This window comes from Aythya fuligula, chromosome 18, assembly GCF_009819795.1.
Source record: "Aythya fuligula isolate bAytFul2 chromosome 18, bAytFul2.pri, whole genome shotgun sequence".
Lineage (NCBI taxonomy): Eukaryota > Metazoa > Chordata > Aves > Anseriformes > Anatidae > Aythya > Aythya fuligula.
In genome coordinates, this window is record NC_045576.1 from 3856098 (window position 1) to 3873260 (window position 17163).

General features: G+C 64.0%; 1 protein-coding gene across 5 annotated transcripts in view; it reads right to left on the bottom strand.

Moving 5' to 3' along the window:
* CASKIN2 (CASK interacting protein 2) overlaps positions 1 to 17163 on the bottom strand; it is a 31344-nt gene that overhangs the window by 5942 nt on the left and 8239 nt on the right. For 2 of the 5 annotated variants that reach the window (XM_032199766.1, XM_032199767.1), the window contains exons 3-12: positions 5042 to 5093; positions 3272 to 3369; positions 3014 to 3159; positions 2804 to 2899; positions 1887 to 2017; positions 1560 to 1668; positions 1321 to 1429; positions 922 to 1016; positions 727 to 844; positions 295 to 477 (exon numbers count right to left, since the gene is read on the bottom strand). In XM_032199766.1, coding sequence (XP_032055657.1) covers positions 295 to 477; positions 727 to 844; positions 922 to 1016; positions 1321 to 1429; positions 1560 to 1668; positions 1887 to 2017; positions 2804 to 2899; positions 3014 to 3159; positions 3272 to 3369; positions 5042 to 5093 — 1137 coding nt within the window. Of the gene's footprint in view, positions 1 to 294; positions 478 to 726; positions 845 to 921; positions 1017 to 1320; positions 1430 to 1559; positions 1669 to 1886; positions 2018 to 2803; positions 2900 to 3013; positions 3160 to 3271; positions 3370 to 5041; positions 5094 to 5203; positions 5416 to 17163 lie in introns of those variants that run through there. The other 3 variants (XM_032199769.1, XM_032199768.1, XM_032199770.1) reach the window with 3 other exon arrangements.

The window sequence follows — 17163 nt, forward strand, 5'->3', positions numbered from 1 at the left end:
CACAGAGCATGCATCAGTCCCTCCCGGCACACACAGCACAGACAGGGTGACCTCAGCTGGCAAGGGACACACGAAGGGGAAGTGGGAACCGGGGACACGGCCACAGATTCCAGGAGGGAAGGGGCTGCTCTATGGGCTCCCCTGAACTCCCTTGCCCTGTGGCTGCTCCCTCTTGTCTGGCTGCTTTCCTGCCGGGAGGTGGAAGGAGAGCATTCCCCCACGTCCCCTGCGCAGGCAGGGCTGGGGACAGGGGAAGGTCCCCGGCCCCTCTCCCTCCCCAGCCCCACCCCTGACCTGAGCTGTCAGGGCCCGGGGCCGTCCGGGTTAGGGTGAGGTGGCCATAGGGTGCTGGGATGCTTGGGGCTGCCTGCTGCGGACACTCGTCGGGGAGGTGCTGCAGCCCGCCGGGGGGTGCCGTGAGGGCCCCGGGGGGGCCCTGGCGCTGGTGCGTGGGTGCCATGCGGGGGAGGATCATGCCTGCATTCAAAGACAAAACACGCGTGGTCAGAGCTCGTGCAGGAGGCGGCAAGGGGGGGGGGGGCGGTATCTGAGTCTCAAACCCCAAAACTTCCACCCCACCGGTCACACAACCCCCTGCACCCACCAGAATCCTTCATTTCCCCGCCCCCTAGCTAGCTGGGGCGACAGGGACCTGTCCTGTGGGAAGGGCTGGGCAGGGAGAGGTGGTTTCACAGCGGGGACAACGCACCCAGGAGGGCCACCGACCTGTTCGTTTGCTGATGACTTCGGCAATGGAGGGGGGGAAGTACCCAACGCGATCGGTGCCCTTCTGAGTGTCGTGGATGTGCCCCTTCCACCGCCCGTCGGGATGCTGCTCCAGGACCTGCGTGGGGATGAGGAGGACAGGGCTGGTACCAGGCAGCGGCCGGACAGGGGACAGGGAGTGGGGAGCAGCCTCACCGTGATGACATCTCCTGCCCGGACATTGAGAGCAGTGGGATCGTGGAGGTTCCAAAAATCCTTCAAAGCTCGGACCTTCAGGATTCCTGATGCCTCTGAAGACAAGGGATGGAGGGAAGAAAAAAGGAACCAGAGCACAGCGGGGCAAGAGAGAGGTTTGAGAAAGGCGGGAGGAGAAAATGAAGAGAAAGGAGAGGGAAGAAGAGAACATTAACACTGCAGGAAGGACTCGATCTCTGGGGATCGCTGGCACAGAGAGTGGGAGCACGATGGGACTGAGATCCTGACACTTGCAGCTAAAGGCTGTTAGGAGGAGCTGGGAGCACGGGGCAGGTCGTGTTAGGGAGAAGTCCCCCTCTGTTCCAGGCAGGGAGGGGCCACAAACAGGCCCCATCTCACCTCTCAGCAGCTGCTTGATGTCCTTGCTGGCGTGCGAGGTGGTGAACTGGTTGACGATGTCCAGTGCCGTCTGGTTGTAGGTGTTCCTGATGTTCACGTCAACGCCACCCTGCCCAGGAGGGGACACGGTTAGTGCCACAGCCTGCAGCAGCAGCAGCCACCCCACTGGAGATGGAGGGACCGAGGGGATGGGAGGGAGGCGAAGGCCAGGCCCGAGAGCTTTGTCCCCTGGTGCTCACCTCCAGCAGCAATCGCACAACCTCTGTTTTGCCATAGAGCGCGGCTTCGTGCAGGGCTGTGCCCGTCTTCGTCTGCTTGTTGATCTCAATCCCTGCCTTCAGCAGCTGCCTGGAATCGAGGAGGGAAAGGCGTGAACGGGGGGCCACGGGTATAGGGGTCAGGGGATCGGCTGCTTTGCAATGGGAAGGGGACAGCCCTCTGCACCGCTGAGGCTTTGGGGATGAGGCACCCAAGCCTGTAGGAGGGATGTGGGTTTAGGTGGATGTAGGATGGAAGTCGTGATGGTTTTTTGGCATCGGGCAGTGCCAGGGGCTGGCGGGGGTTACCTGATGATCTCCTTGTGCCCATTCTTGGCTGCTAGGTGCAGCGGGGTGGTGTAGTTGGGGTCGGTCGAGTCCTTGGACTGCCCCTCCAGCAGGGCCACGCACAGATGGCTGTTCAGCAGCAGCTGGGCCACCTGCACAGGGCACAGGGGTGAGCAGAGGTGTAGGTGTCCCCGTCACAACATCCCAGCAAGGGACTCAAGCTTGCTGCTGCCAGGGACAGCTCTGTGCTCCCTATCCCACCCACTGTTCCCGTCCATCCCACAGCCCCAGGGCTTGGCGGGGCCCAGACAGAGCTTGGCAGGGGCCACGCTGTTGTGAGGGGCTGGAGAAGGTCAGCACAGCCAGAAATAGTCTTCCCATAATCAGGCTTTTCAGACCAAGCCCTAAAAAACTTCAGTCTCTCAAAGCCCTGAGCGACTCTCAGCATCGCAGGGCAGCTCAAAGGCACAGAGGAGTTATTTTTACTGCCCTGTTTATAGCTGCAGATATTATAGATACTCCAGGAATGGAAATATGCCCCTGCTCCCCTCCCCGGTGGGGGCATGAGACAGTCTGGCTGGCTGAACGCCAGCCCAGCCCCATGGTGGGGGTCTCCTGGGGCACAGGGGGGCCCCATCCCCACAAGCCACGCCGGGATCCTGAGCAGCTGAGTGGAGCCGGGCGCTCCGGGCTGCTGGGGATTAGGGAGCTCAGCCTGTCTGTGCTTAAACGGGAGCAAAGCTGGGGCTGGGGGGGGAGAAGTTGCAGGGAACTGGAATCAGGATGCCCAGGTTTGCTGCCAGCCTGCTGCTGCCCCGCTGCGAGGCTGGGAGCAAAACCCAAAGCTCGTGGGTTCAGGATCCGGCCTTGCCCAGCCGTGGGGGGAGGTGGGTGCTGCTGCCAGGCTTTGGGGTTCGTGGCAGAGGGAAGGTGCTCACCTTCAACCGCCCAAACTCGCAGGCCAGGTCCAGGGGGGTTTTCTTTGCTTTGTTGATGAGGCAGGGGTTGGACTGGTGCTGCAGCAGCATCTCCGACTGCGGGGGAGCAACGTGGTTATGGGGGGCTCAGCACCACCCCGTGCCCCTGCCCTCTCCATCATCACCGACCGGGGGAGAGACCCCGTCGGGGTGGCACCGCCTCTCACTTACCACCTCGTAGTGGCCGTACTGCGCCGAGAGGTGCAGCGGGATCTGCCCGTCCAGCGAGGCCATGTTGACAGAGGCAGCAGCTCGCAGCAGCACCCGCACCGGCTCCACGCGCCCCTGCCAGGCCGCGTAGTGCAAGGGGCGCATCCCTGCGGGCAAAGAGGGCTCAGCAGGGCAGGGCAGGGCTCAGGCCCCCGGGATCGCTCGGAGGGCTGAGCCGGCTGCCGGAGACGCAGGGTGCAGCAGGGGGTCACCCCTTACCGTTGCTGTCCTTGATGTCCACGGTGGCCTGTGCCTCCAGCAGCAGCGAGATGAGGTCCAGGCTGCCGCCCAGGGCCGCGTGGTGCAGCGCCGAGAACCTACGGGCACAAGGCAGGGCTCAGCACTTGTCCCTGCAGCCCCTGCTCTGCGTGGGGACACGCAGCGGGGTGGCTCACGGCTACGTCCCTCCTGACCCTGCTCCAGACACAGCTCCCATGGGATTCCCCAGAGCAAAGAGGAGATAAAGCCCTCTGTGCTCTCCGTGCCCTCGGCTGTCCCGGCGCCGTCCCTCTGCCCGTGCCAGCAGGGATGCCGGGAGCCCACGGCGCAGCGGGGGAGGCAGCTGGGAATGAATGAGGTCTGTGTCTCGGGGCTGTGAAAGGGGCCCGGCTGCCCAGCGTGCTCCCCCGGTGCTGTCACGTGAAGGGCAAGGCTCAGCACAGGGCTCTCGCACCACCGCGGAGGCTCCGAAGGGCTCGGCAGCCTCCCAGCCCTGCACCGCCAGCACGGCCTGACCAGCACGGCGCCCCTCCTGCCCTGCCACCCCAGGGCATCCTCGCGTCCCTGCGGGGTCTCTGGGCTAACCGAAGGGCTGACCGCAGCAGGGAGGCCTGCTCCCTCTTCCAAACACAGCCACCGCACCACCGAGCCCACGCCAAAAACCTGCACCCCAAAATAAGGACGCCCACCCCCTCTGAAGGACGAGGGCACCGCCAGCAGCAGGGCTTTCCCGAGGGGTGTGTGGTGTGGCCCCATGTGCACGGGACTTGCCTCCCCGCCCCCCAGGGAAGCCCAGCACAGCCACCAGTGCTTTTTATAACCCAAACACCACATGTGGCCCTGCGGAGGGGAACAGACCCTTCTCACACCAGCAGCCCTCCCGGAGCCGCCCGAACGCGAGCCCTGTGCCTTATCAGAATCAGATCATCGCTTCTATTATTACATTTTTGTGTCTATTAAGCTCCATCTGCATAGTATTATTTTAAGACAGCCATCCTGCACATTTTCAACCCCCTGTTGGCCTGCTAGGACTCATCAGCTGACACCTCCTCCTACAGAGTCCTCGAAAAGAAAACATGTAGAAATTAGGTACAACAATAATACATAAACCAGTGCTAATAACTCATGGGTCAGAGTTAATTCAATAAGAATAATGCGCTTATTTATTTTATGGGCCTTTGTGGTTTCCTTAACTCTCAGTACCAAGCTTATTAAGTGCCTGGATTTTGGAAGTGATGAGCTACACAAATATGCTGTGGTCACTTAGCAACCTCATCTTTTCTTTCTCTAACCCCCCGAATGAAGGGATTTTGCTCTTGGGATATTAAACACAGACACAAGCACGTGCATGCGCTGTGGCTGGACGGACGGCTGCTCCGCTCTGCGTTACCCAGCACTCAGCACGCAGGGCACTGGCTGAGCACATTTTACACCCTTTTTTACCCCCAGCCCTACAGAGGGGGATGCAGAAGCGCTTTATGAAGAATTTTGTTGTTAAAGCACCCGTGCAGGGTGGGCTGAGCGCAGCCCTTAGCTCAGATCCACGCAGGCTTTGGCTCTGCCTCTTGTCGGGCTTGCCCTGGCTTCGTGAAGTGGCACTGCCTCGGGATGCTGCTGTGTTTTCCAGGCTCAGCAGTTAACCCCAAAAGCTTTACGAGACCCAGGCAGAACCAACTGGATGTTAAGGAGAGCTGCCCCGAGCAAACCCGTCCCCTGCCCCGTGCAGGCGCTGCTGCGGGAGGCGCCCAGCCCCCAGCGGGGAGCACTCACCCGTCCGCATCCTGGTAGTTCACGTTCAGGCGCTTGGCAGATCCCAGGAGCTCTGCGGAGAAAAGAGGCCAAGGTCAGGGCGAGAGGACGATCCGGCAGCCCCACAGGGCTGAACGGGAACCTCGGTGCCCTGCACGAAGCACGTCCCGCGGCCACACTGACCTCCCAGCGCGCAGAACAGCGCCTGCCCCATCCCCGCCACGGCTCCTCTCTCCTGCTCTGCTTTCACCTCCACGGACCCTCTCGACGGGCTGAGCCCGCTCCAGCTCACATCTCTTCCCCCCTCTGTCCTTCCTGCCCCATCTCTGCGCGCCCCCACGGCCCCGGGATGGGTCGGGGCCCCGCAGCTCCTGCCAGCCTGCGCGGGGGGACGTCGCTTCCCTCCTTTTATACGCAGTGGCACCCCAGAAGTGCTGAGCGGAGCCGTTTCGCCCCCCACTCGCTGTCCTCGCCTGCCACAGCCGCCGAGGCCAGGCCCACAGACCACATGGCTGGCATTTTTACGGCGCGGGCAGAGGCTGAAGCCTCCGGCCATGAATGTGAGGATTGTGCCACCTTGGACATCCCCAGCTCCTGCCCGTCCCTCCCCTCCGCTGCGGGGCCACCGAGCGGCGGGGGACGCTCACCCCACCCTCGTCACAGCCTGGCGCGCGCGCCCCCCGTCTCCCCGCTCCTTCCCGCAATTAATTCGAATGAATTCCTTCCTCCCACACAGAGAGGACGTTTTATTCTCAACCGAGGGGTTGAGAGCGGATTAACATCTCTGGAATTCATGTGCTAAGTAAAAAGGGAAAGAAAGGGAAAGGTATGCAGGGGGCAAGAAATGCGGCCGCTCCTCCTCTGCTTTTCCAGGCAGCCCCATCGCTGCCGAGCCGGGGAGGATTAAATGCTTTGCAAGGTTTGTGTTGTTTCCTATGGAAAAACAAAGTCTGGGAGCTGGGCTCAAAGCCTGGGCTGAAGCAGCCACTCAAGCCCTGCTGAAATGTGGCAGGGTCCTGGGGAAGGAGCCACCTCCCCTGCAGCAGGGCAGGCCTGCGGGGCGGGTGCTGCAGCCCTCTCCTTCTCCTCCTCCTCCTCCTCCTTCTTCTCCTTTTCTCTCTCCTCTCCCAGCCTCCTCTCCTCCTCCTCTTTCTCCTTTTCCTCCTCCTCTCTCTCCTCTCCCAGCCTCTCCGCCCATCTCACCCGAAGCTCCCCCGCGCAGCCCCTCTGCCGGAAAGCAGAGCTGAAGAGGGGGCAGGCTCCTTCATCATGCAAATGTATAATTAAAAGGAAACCGAGTAATGGTGCACGTTCATTACTGCAATTTCAAATGTTTTGTAAACAGCCTAATTAACTCCAAATGGGCTTTGAGTGGCTGCTGGTGAAGGGCTCGTGACTCTTGCCACAGCAGAGCAGATCGGGATGGGATCACCGTAATTAGCTCTTCACCAGCGCCGGGGCGGGCAGCTCCGTGCCAAGCAGAAGTGCGAAGGCTCCCTGAAGGAGGCTGCTCCCGGGGACAGTGCTCTGCCTTTTTCCTTCCAGCCCCTTTTCACCCCAAACCCGAGGATCTGGGGTCGGCATCAAGGAAAAGCCGCTTCCCTTGGCCGCGGTGGCGCACGCGGAGGGGCTGCTTCCCCGGCCAGCCAGGGCCGCGGGCCTGACACTTAGGAAAAAATAACATTTCACTTGTAAAGCAGCCGGCCACTTCTCATCTGAGTCACAGAGGGACAATAAACGCCGAACCCCGTGGTGTGTGTTTTACAGAGGCGTTTTCTGAGCCAGGATCGCACTGCGGGCACCCGGCAGAGCCAGGGAGGCTGCTGGCTGCTCTGCGAAAAGTCCTCGTCTTCCCCATCCGAAAATCTCCGACAGAAGCTGGAAACGGGGAGCAGGAAGAGCTGAGGAGCTGCTGGGGGATTTCCAGAGGACACAACAGAGATCAAACTGAAGACTAAATGAAGGGTTCCTCTACTCGGAGTTACCGACAGCAGCTTTAATCACTCAGAGCGAGTCCCGGACCAGCTTCCCTGGCTGCCCGGCAGCACGGAAATGCCCACAGAGCTGGTGTTTCCTGCTCGGCCGCAGGACGAGGCCGGTCAGGGATGCTTTCTGGTTTTCATGCCATGAAGGAGTTCCCGATGCTGCAGAGAGCTGCGACCTTTTTGGCACAGCATAACACAAGCAGTTTTGGAGCTGAAAGGAGGGCTCTCATGCTGGGCCTCCTGCACCCCTGTCTTTTAATTAGGGCTTATAAATCCGCAGTCCCAAAGGATGCTCTGTGCACCAGGAAATGAAGTCTGGGAGGGAATTGCTCTCAGCACCAGCAGCAGGGGCTCTGGGGAGGAGGAAGAGGGATCCTCACTGTGCCTTCGGCCAGGAGCAGCAGAGCCGAGCCAGGTGGGCAATGCGGGACGAGAAGGGATGGATGGAGACGCCCACCGAGCACAAGCACAGCCCAAAGAGGCAGAAACACCCCCAGGAGCTGGTCCTGGAGTTGAGCAGTGCCTGCCATCTGAATGGGGAGAGCTGTCCCCAAAATCTCCTGTGAGGGGCTGGGGTTGGCCAGAGGGGTCCGGTGAGCAGGGCTGGGACGCAGCGGGTGTCCCTGCAGCCCTGGGGGAGGCAGCAGCCAGCATCTGCACGGCCAAATTCCTGGTTTTGCTCCTTTCAACAAGCAACATTCCTCAAATTAGTTCCCCACCCCAGCGGACCTGCATGGTCCATCCTCGGCAGAGCTGTGCCGGGACATGGGGCAGGCAGAAGGGACAAAGAGAGGAGCTGGAGCAGCCTCCGCCTCTGGGGCTCTTCTGGAATGGAAATGCCATAAAGCCTCTTGGTGGGGAAGGGGAGGAATTCACCCCCATTTTGTATCTGGGTAAATCACTGCTTGGAGATCTGCAGGGTTTGAAGCCAGGATGAAAGATAAAGTGCAGGCAGGGGAAGGAGCAGGCACCCAGCACCCTGTGAGGCTGAGCCACGGCACTGACATGGGGCAGGCGGTCAGATCCTTCCCGAATGCTTTGGCACCTCCTTTGGGTTTGCACCGGGGCCGGAGAGCCCGGAGGAACCACGCAGGGACCACGCACCCCTCCCAGAAGGATTAACCCTGAGTCAAGACCAGAAAAAAGGTGGATCTGACACCGAAAGGCAAGAAACCCCGATGGGGACATTTCCAGGGAAGAGCAGGGCTTTGCACACCCCAAGGGTTAACTCTGGACACGCACGTCCTCTGTGCTCAGCCCCGTGCCCCTCCTGGGGGTCCCGCCGGCCCCAATCCGTGCCCCTGGCGCTCGCCTGCTCCTGCCCGGGCAGGACGAGGCTCGGCAGCGCCGGCCGGGGCTGAGCGAGGCCTCGAGGGAAGGCAGCGAGCTTCTGTGCGGCGACTCGCTGCCAAAGCGGCAGGCAGGAAACACCTCCGGAGAGCTCCAGCAAATTGCTTACAAATGCGGGCCCACGTGCTCCTCGGGACGCCGGCCGTGGCGGAGGCTCCGCTGCGATGCGGTGCCACGACCCTCGCGGCCGATCGCTCCACCCCGGCCGGCTTCTTGGCGTGTCGGGCGCTTGCTCACAGCAGGTTTCCAGTCCCGCATCGCTGGCTGGGAGGGATGGAGCTGCCCTGCACCTGCTTGAGGGGGGTGGCTGGGGCGGCACGGCCCCGTGCCGTGCGGGGAAGCAGCTCCCCAGAGCCATCAGCCCCCCGGGGGAAGGAGCACGCTGCCCCCGTGCCTCAGTTTCCCCGCGGGGCTGGGCTGCTCCCTGCCACGGCGATGCGGGGCTGTGCTCAGCTCCTCGTGGGGCGCGGGGGCACCCCAGGGGGGGCAGCGGGCCAGGGCGGGTGCCTCAGCACACCGCTGGCAGCCGGCCCGGCACAAACCCGTATTTACCCCCCCTGGGGCGCTCGCCCGGCGCCGGCTGTGCCGGCTGCGTGGAGCCAGGCGTGCCCTCGCCCAGCCCCGCCGGCACCCCCTGTGCCAGCACGCCGGGCACCGTGACTCACCCGCGCCCTTCACCGGGGACCTCGTCCCCGCGAGGACGCCCTCTCTCCCCTCCAGCGCTGCGCTGCAGATGGACACGGTGCCGCTGGCCACGTCACGCTGGGGAGGGAAATACCCAAACGCCCCAGGCACCTGCCACGCGTCCCTTGGGGCCTCCTGGCCTGGGGAGGTGCAAGAAAGGAGGCTTGCCTTCCCCCTGCTGGGACCCCCCCATGAATTTGTGTGCCCTGTGTGCCACAGCAGGGCTCCCTCACTGCGTGGCTGCTGTCCTTGCATGGTGGAGACCCCTGCACCACCAGCATCCCTGTACCACCAGCCACGAGCAGCCCCGAACACCCAACCCCGAGCATCATGCACCTGATGCACCGTGCGTCGTGCCCTGTCTGGGCACCGCAGGGACACGTGCCTGCTGCCCCGGGAGGTGGGAGCAGAGCTGTGAGCTCTGGACGCACCGAGTAGGAGCACATCTGCTCTCAGGAAAATAAAATCCACCAGGGGACTGTCCCCACTGTGGCCATAAACCAGCTGGAGGAGCTCGCCAGCCGCCTCCTGCAGGGAGCCAGCCACCTCGCGGGGCTGGAGGCGGAGGTGGCAGGAGGTGGCAGCTTCACCCGACCTGCTCTGCCCGGCCTCGATGGCCCGGAGCAGCCCTGCCCTGGCCTGCAGCAGGTTTGGACCAGGGGCTCAGGGCAGACTTTGGTGTCTGCCAAGAAAATGAGACGTGAAGAGGTGACATCCATCCCTCCTCCGCGGGAACCTTCCCCTTCCTGCCACCCCTCCGTCCACAGGCACGTCCGCCGCGGCCACCCACACCCGGCTCCTCCCTGCTGTTTGCAGCGCTGTTCCCCAACTGGTTGGGGAGAGACTCGCCCGCTTTGATAGGGAAGGAGCTCGGCCACAGCGACACGAAGAGACACAACTGAAGCTGCCCAGCGAGCCTGGCTGAGAGCAGAGGCTCCCGACCCTGGCTGCCTGCCACAGCCACCAGCCCGCACCCCAAAAGGTGGCAAGGTCGCTGGGAAGGGGCCCCCGATCTTCCCCGAGATGAGAGGGTGGCGGCGGGGGCCAGGGTGGTGCCACCTGCGACACCCGGCCGAGCACACGAATGCCACGAGCGCCTTCCTGCCCACAAATGGCTCGTGCTGGGCTTTGAGGCTTCGCAGCACCCCTGCAAACAGGCTCTCGGCCAACGCTGACAGCAGCTCCTCTGCCAAGCCAGGCGCCCGTGGGGTGCGTCCGACTGGGGCAAAGCCACTGGGGTAACTGGCAGGGGCAGGGAGGCTGCGAGCGGGGAGGCAGATCCCATCCCATGGCGATGGGAGAGAGCTGGGTGGCTGGAAACCCCTCATCACTCCCTGCCCCAGTGTCTTGGCAGCTCCTCGGGGATAATTGGTGTCTTTACCCATTGAGAAACCTTCCAAAGCCGGGCGCAGGCTGCACCAAACCTGGCCAGGGCCCTGCGTGTGTTGGTGCCACAGAGGCTGCACAGTGCCCGGCACAAACGAGCCCCACTCCTGGGTTTGGTAGCCCCACGTCTCGCTGGAAGCACCCCACTGGGTCCCCTCATGCAAAGGCTGCACTGAAGGAGCCACAAACCCATTTCTGAGCAGCCAACGGAGGAGTTTCAGAGGCCCAAAGTTTCTGCCTTCCTCTGTGGGCTGGTCTGGGGAACCCACACCCACTGACGAGTCCAAGGGCACGGCAGCAGGACCCTGGAGTCAGCCGGAGACTTCTTCCTTCTTTGGCTTTTCGCAGGGAAAATCCAACAATGAAGTATTTGAAAGAGGTCGGAAACAGCGGGGGCAGCATCCCCAGGCAGCGCAGCCTCCGGGCATCCCTCACCTGCAGCACGGCCCCAGCCATCCGCAGGGACCCCCAGCCAGACCCCCGATTTCCCCCCTGCCATTTCCCCCTCTAAGCAAAGCAGGAAAAAACACACAGCTCGTTCAAAGCAAACTCGCTCAGAACAATGAAAGGAAAAGCCACGTCGGAAGCCCTGTCCCCATCCGTGCAGCTGGGGAAGGAGCAGCTCTCGCCTCCCTGCCCTGAGGTTTCGCAGTCTCGGTGGGGATGGAGGGGGCCAGCCCCGAGGAGGGGAGGCGATGCCACAAGAGCCCTTTGGAAATACGTCTCAGGAGTCACCTCTTTCCTTGCAAAAGCAAAAGACGTGCCCCTGCTCCAGGTTTGGGGCCCCCAGAAAGATCTCAGAAGGATCTCAGAAGGGTGCTCGCTCCACCTCCCCGTGCTACCTCGGGGTTTGCACCTGCGCGACTCCTTCCCCCGAGCCCCGGGGCTCCCCCAGCCTCGTGGCCGAGCCTCGAGGCACCGTGGCTGAACAGGAGCTCCCCTTCCCCACGGAGCTGAAATCTTTCTCTGCATCCCCCGGCCCCTGTCAGGATGGAAACAGCTGGGAAAGGCTTTGGGTGGGGGAAGCCAGGCGGCTCCTTCAGAGATACGGAGGCTCCTTTCCCAGCTGGCCGGGGAAACGCGTTACCGGGAGGTGAAGTCACCGTCCCTGCTGGGACCTGGCCGTTGGGCTCTGCAGGATGTGAACTCAGAGGAGCTGTATTTGCCGAGGGAAGAGGTGGAGCCTTTTCCATTTCCCCCATCCTTCCGAAAGGACAGGACACCTCCCGGAGCGGGAAGAGATGGGGCGATAGCCGAGGGGGCCAGCGGCCAAGTGCGGCTCCCGCGGCCGCCCCGGAAAGGACAGCGCCGAGCCCCACCTGTGCCGAGGGGACACTGGGGACACCTCGGGGGCTGCGGGGTGCAGATGGCAGCAGAGGACCTGCTCGGGCGTTACCAACGCGTTTTGGCTCCTGTTCAGCTGGTCCAGCGTGAGCTCCCTGCCAGGAGCTGGGGAAGGGGCCGCCGGTCCCTGCGAGTGCCCAGGCAAAGGGGCCGCAGCGGCACCCGCAGCGATTTCATGGATGTCGAGTAAAGGGCACGTTAATGAAACCCGGGGGGATGCTGGGCAGGTCGGCATCATACAAAGGGCCTCGGAGAGGTTAGGAAGGCAGCAGGGAACAAACTGGTGCAGACTCAGCTTGGGAAAATAGCGAACTTGAGCATCTGGGGAGAAACACTCCGCCGAGCAGACGTTCAATGGGAGGAAGAAAGGGGGGAAGCAGGATGTGGGGGGACCAGGCGATGAATGGGAGCACAAAGGGAGCCCCAGGTGAGGGAAACAACCTCGGCAGCGGCGTGAGGCAGCCCTGAGGGGGGGATCCTCCTCCTGGGGTGCCTCCGGGTGCCCCCTCGGGGCTGCAGCCACCACGGGCCGGGCTTGGTGGCGGACGTGCGAGGCGAGCAGCAGGAGCAGGCAGCTGAAGGGCTCGCCTCGCACGGGAGGATTAGGGCAGGTCAGTCGGCCCGGATTCGCTGAGCAATAGTTAATTAGGGAGGGCGGGCAGGGACGCAGCAACCCACCTACACCTGGAGGGTTCTGACGCTCCAGAGGAGCACCTAACCACTCATTTTACCGTTCCAACGACGAGCCCCAGATAAAAATGAGAGCAGCCAAGAGCAGCCGGCAAAAAAACCCCGTGAGCTCAAGGGATTGAAGCGAGGCTCCAGCTCGGAAGGCTGCAGCACGTTGTGTAACTCCCGGGGACGGCAGGGCACGGCTGAGGCAGGGGGACCAGGCTGGTGCCGCCCTAAGGCGCTCTGCTCTGTCCCCGTCTGCCCCAGCTCGGCACCCACAGGGGCTGCTCTGTCCCCTGCACGTGGCAGCCGGCATTTGGGATCCGCTCCGGCCGGTGGAGCCGGTCCTCGAAGCAGGCAGCGATGCGGTGGCTGGAAATCCTGTGACTTCCTCACCCTTTGGCCCCGGGGGAAGTGGCTGTGTGCCTGGAGCAGCGCTGCCGGGGCAGCCGGAGCCGCTGTCCCCACCCTGGATGCTTTCTAATCTAGGCAAGGCACACACAGGATGGGAGGAGAGGCACCGGGAGGTGAAGCCACTCGCTCGAGGTCACCCCAAAGGTCCACGGTTTGAGCACCATCGCCCCTTCCCAGGGCCCAGGCCCCGTGCTGCAGCGGCCGGGATCCGAATCTGCCCCCTCCGAGGCACCCCCTGTGCCAGGAGCCCCGGGCAAGTGGCCGGCCGCAGCCGAGCACTAACCTCCAAGCGCTGCTGGTGGCTGTGCGGACAGGGTTTGAAGTCACAAGTGTTTAAAAATACCTCGCGGATGCCTTTCCTCAACTCTGACCCCGCGAGCCGGCGCTGCTGCCAGCCAGCCCCGCTCAGGAACGCGCCGGCGGCTCCCCCGGGATGTGCGCGGCCCCGGCCCTGCAGGGGATGGGGAAGGCAGCAGGACCCCGTCTGGGGATGTTTCCCCTCCGTGCCAGACAAGGATTCCCTCTCTGAGGGGCCAAGACCACTGAAGCAGCTCTTGGCTTCCCAGGGACACCTTCAAGCAAACGCACAGAGCTTGATCCGAGTCCCAGCCCAGAGCTGAGCGGCTCCAGCAAAGCTTTTCTTTCCTTCCCTCCAGACGGAGCCGAAACCCAGCCTCCATCCTGCTCCCGCTGGCCCTGGGGACGCTGTGCAGCCCCGGCTCCTGCAGGTGCAGAGGTGCTGCAGCCTCCGGTGGCACCTGCGTTGGGAAAGAGCAGCGGGATCTCAGCGAACAGGGGCAGGGGATGGCAGGGCACGTGCCGCAGGGCCGGCAGGGATTCCTCTCCAAACCCCAGCTCGGGTAAAGGAAAAAGCGAGTTGGGAACAGCTCGGGCACAGCGGGCACTGACGTCTCCTCGCTGCCCTCATTCCCTGCCCAAAGCAAGAGGAAACTGCCCGCAGGAAGGGGCGAGGAAGGATCCGTCCCACCTGGTGCGGGCCAAGCTTCATCCAGCCTGGGGTGAGCCTGAGAGAAGGACCCAGCTCTGCTCTGCTGCCTGTCCCTGGCCGTAGGGACGTTGTCACCTGGCTGCGGCAGTAAAAGGTTCCCCGATCCCCCGCAGGGGACAGGAGCGCCCCACACCTCGCTGCGTGTCCCCAGGTGGAAGCAAATTCCCCCAGCAAACACCTGCAGCAGCCAGCGATGCCCTACATCGTGGGCGAGGCGTCCCCCTGTCCCCATGGCGGAGCGGGGACACGGCGGGGGCTCTGTGCCCGTCCCTCCATGCGCCTCGGTGGCTGCTGAGTTATTCCAGGCACCGCGTCCCTGCCCTCCCTGCAGCCCAGCTGCTCGGGGTTCCTCGCATGGCCCAGCCTGGGCTCGTGGCCCCACAGCCGTGCCGGAGCCGGGCAGCAGCTGCTCGGGGACCAGCTGGGGACAAGGGCGGGACGGAGCAGCCCTGTCCCCCCGCCCCGCATACCACACAACGCGGCCGGGCTGATTTACAGCGGGGTCAGGGCCCGTCCCCGTGGTCCCAGCACCCTCCCTCGGCGCTTCCAGCACCCCAACGTGACCGAGCGGTGGTGGGCCACAAGCCAAGGCCTGCCCGGTCCCTGGACCCCTGCCGGGAACCCGATCTGTTTACGCCTTTCCAGCGCGCCGGGTGCGTGTCGGGAACGGCCCCGGCAAGCCCGAGTTGGCGGCGAAGGCAAAGGCAAAGGCAGGACTTGGGAGCCGAGCACAGAAAACCCCGCCTGCCGCCTCGCAGCGCCCGCCGGAGGGGGTGGCGAGGAGAAAGAGGGGGGTGCGAAGGGGGAAAAAGGGTCGCGGCGGCTCACTTTCATAGCAAAAGGGCAAAAGGCACCCCCTCGCACCAGCTCCTGCATCCCTCACCCTACGCGCACCCCAGCCGGGAAAACGTTTGGGGTCGTCTCCAGCATGAATTTGGCCCCACAGGCGTTGGGAGCGGGGTGCAGCGGGGTGCAGCGGGGTGCAGCAGAGCCACGACTCGGCGGGGAGGCAGAGGAGACCCCCACCCACTCCAGGCTCCAGGTGAAGCGGCTCCAGCCCGGCACGTGCTGCGGGACAGCCGCTCCGAGGCAGGGAGCTCTGCCAGCCCCGGGGAACACAAGTTTGGGGGCCCCACACGTGAGGGGCAAGGAGCTGCTATGGGGTTGAGGCAAAACCCAACGTGCCTGCGCCACAAAGGCAGGCTGCGAGCAGGAGCTGTCTCACGGCACCTCCTCACGTGGCCACAACTCAGCCCCGCTCTGGGACGTGGCTTTCCTAACGAGGAAAGGGCCAGGGCCAGCTCAAATCCCTGCTGGCTGCCAGGCCTTCCCGGGCTGCCCCGTGCCCCGCTGCCTCTTCCCCTGCAAGGAGCATCTCCCTTCTTTTTAACCTCTCGGGATAACCGGGAGCTCCTTCGAGGAAGACGGGGGCAGCCCTTCCCACCACACCAGCCCCAACAAAACCCAGCCGGGGGTGTTTCAGGGTGACCAGAGCGAGCTGGGCTGGAGCCTGGAGCAATCCCCGCTGCCCTGCACTGCCGGCCAGGCCCGCAGGGCACCGCGTCCCCCCGTAGGCAATGATTAGCCACCAGGGAGGACTCTGGCCCCTTTTGGAAGCTGCCAAGGTGAGCGGCGCTCACGTCGCCTTGCTGCTGCACGGCGTGCCCCATGCCAGGGGTGGCAGAGAAGCCTCCGAAGATGAGGGGAAAGCTCCAGGGGTTTCCCAGTCTGTGCTCTCCCGAGGGGTGTTTGTACTCAACTCAGCTCAAGCCCCAAAACCCCTGATCTGCACCCGTCCTTGCAAAGAGACGAGATCAAGACCGGAGCTGGGCTGCTGGAGGAGGGGAGGGAAGGACGGAGCGAGGACAGGAGCCACGGAGACCCTGAGCCCGCTGCTCCAAGGGGCCAAGGTCGGAGACCTCGAGCACCCCAAGCCATCCTCCCTACTGCACACAACTGCTCTGCTCGAGTCCCTGTGCGAGACGGGAAGGCCAGGGCTGCTACACAACCAGCACCAGCAGCGCCTGCAGCCAATGGGCAGCGCTAGGAAACCCTGGAGCCCTTTCGCACCCCACGGCGCAGCCACCCCCAGCTCGGCCCATCCCAGCGAGCAGAGGCAGGGGCAGGGGCAGGGGCAGGGGCTGGGTGGCGGCGCTGGGGGCCCCCGCGCGCTCCCTGCACACATTTGGCTGGGGCCTCCCGGGGGAGCGGCAGCGGCGCTGGCAGGGCTTTGCGGAAGCGCAGCCGGAACGTGTTGCGCCAAGCCTGCGCTGCTGCAGGAGCCGCATACCTGCCGCGCACGCGGCTCGGCCCCGCTGCCCTTATCTCGCCATCGAAGGCGGCGATTCGCCGCCCCAGCCGCTCTCCCCGGGTCGCAAACAGCTCGAGGTGCCCTCGCTCCCAAACCCCGCGCCCTGGCTGCCGCGGCCCCGGGCGTCCGACGGGAGCGAGGGATGGGCGAGGGCGTCCTGCCCTTCCCCAGGAGGGTAAAGAGCGCTCCGGCGGAGCCGTCTCCAAGCAGGTCGGGCATCTCCAGACAGGTCCGTGACTCACCGGGACACCTCGGTGAGGCCCAAGGTTCAGGCAGCTCCTCGCCTCTCCAGCCAGGGGGTGATTTTGGGGGGGAATCCGTGGCACAATTTGGGGGAAAAGCAGCAAGCTCGAGGCTCCCGCCCCTCGGCTCCCCACCCCCTGCCTGCCGCAGGAGCCAGAAAAGGTGGTTTATTGTTATTTAGTTTCTGCCCTTTCATACTTCTTCGCCGAAGCTGCGTTTTGCCAGCGGCGGCCCCGGGACTGGCGCGGGGCCAGGCCAGCCGAGGCGCTTTTCAAAACAAAGCAGGGCGCGTGCATGCACACACACACGCACGGCACCGAGCGCCTCTTTAACTCTTCCCGGCCTTCTCCGGGATGCTGCCGGGCGCTCCCAGCCAGCTCAGCTGCAAACCATCCTCCTGGAGAGGTGCTGGAATTGGGTAATTCGCTCCTCGGCCTGGGGAAATGGTCTCCCCGCCCTGGGCCGTGCGGTGGAGAGGCAGCACGAGGCGTGCTGCTGACTTGGTCGCAGTCCTCGGGGACGGCCTTGTCCCCGCTCCAAAGAGGGCCAATGCCCGGGGTGCTGGAGACGCTCCGGGTGGCTTTTCTAGGTCACAGCCGAGATTTTCAGCCCCAGTAGGCACGAGGAGGAGGAGGAGGAGGAGCACGGCGAGGTTTCCATCTAGAAGCAGTTTCCCTCCTGGGTGGCGGCAAGCCAGGGAGCACGGGCACGTGTGGGGCTGCTTCCAAGCACGTGGCAGGGCGCA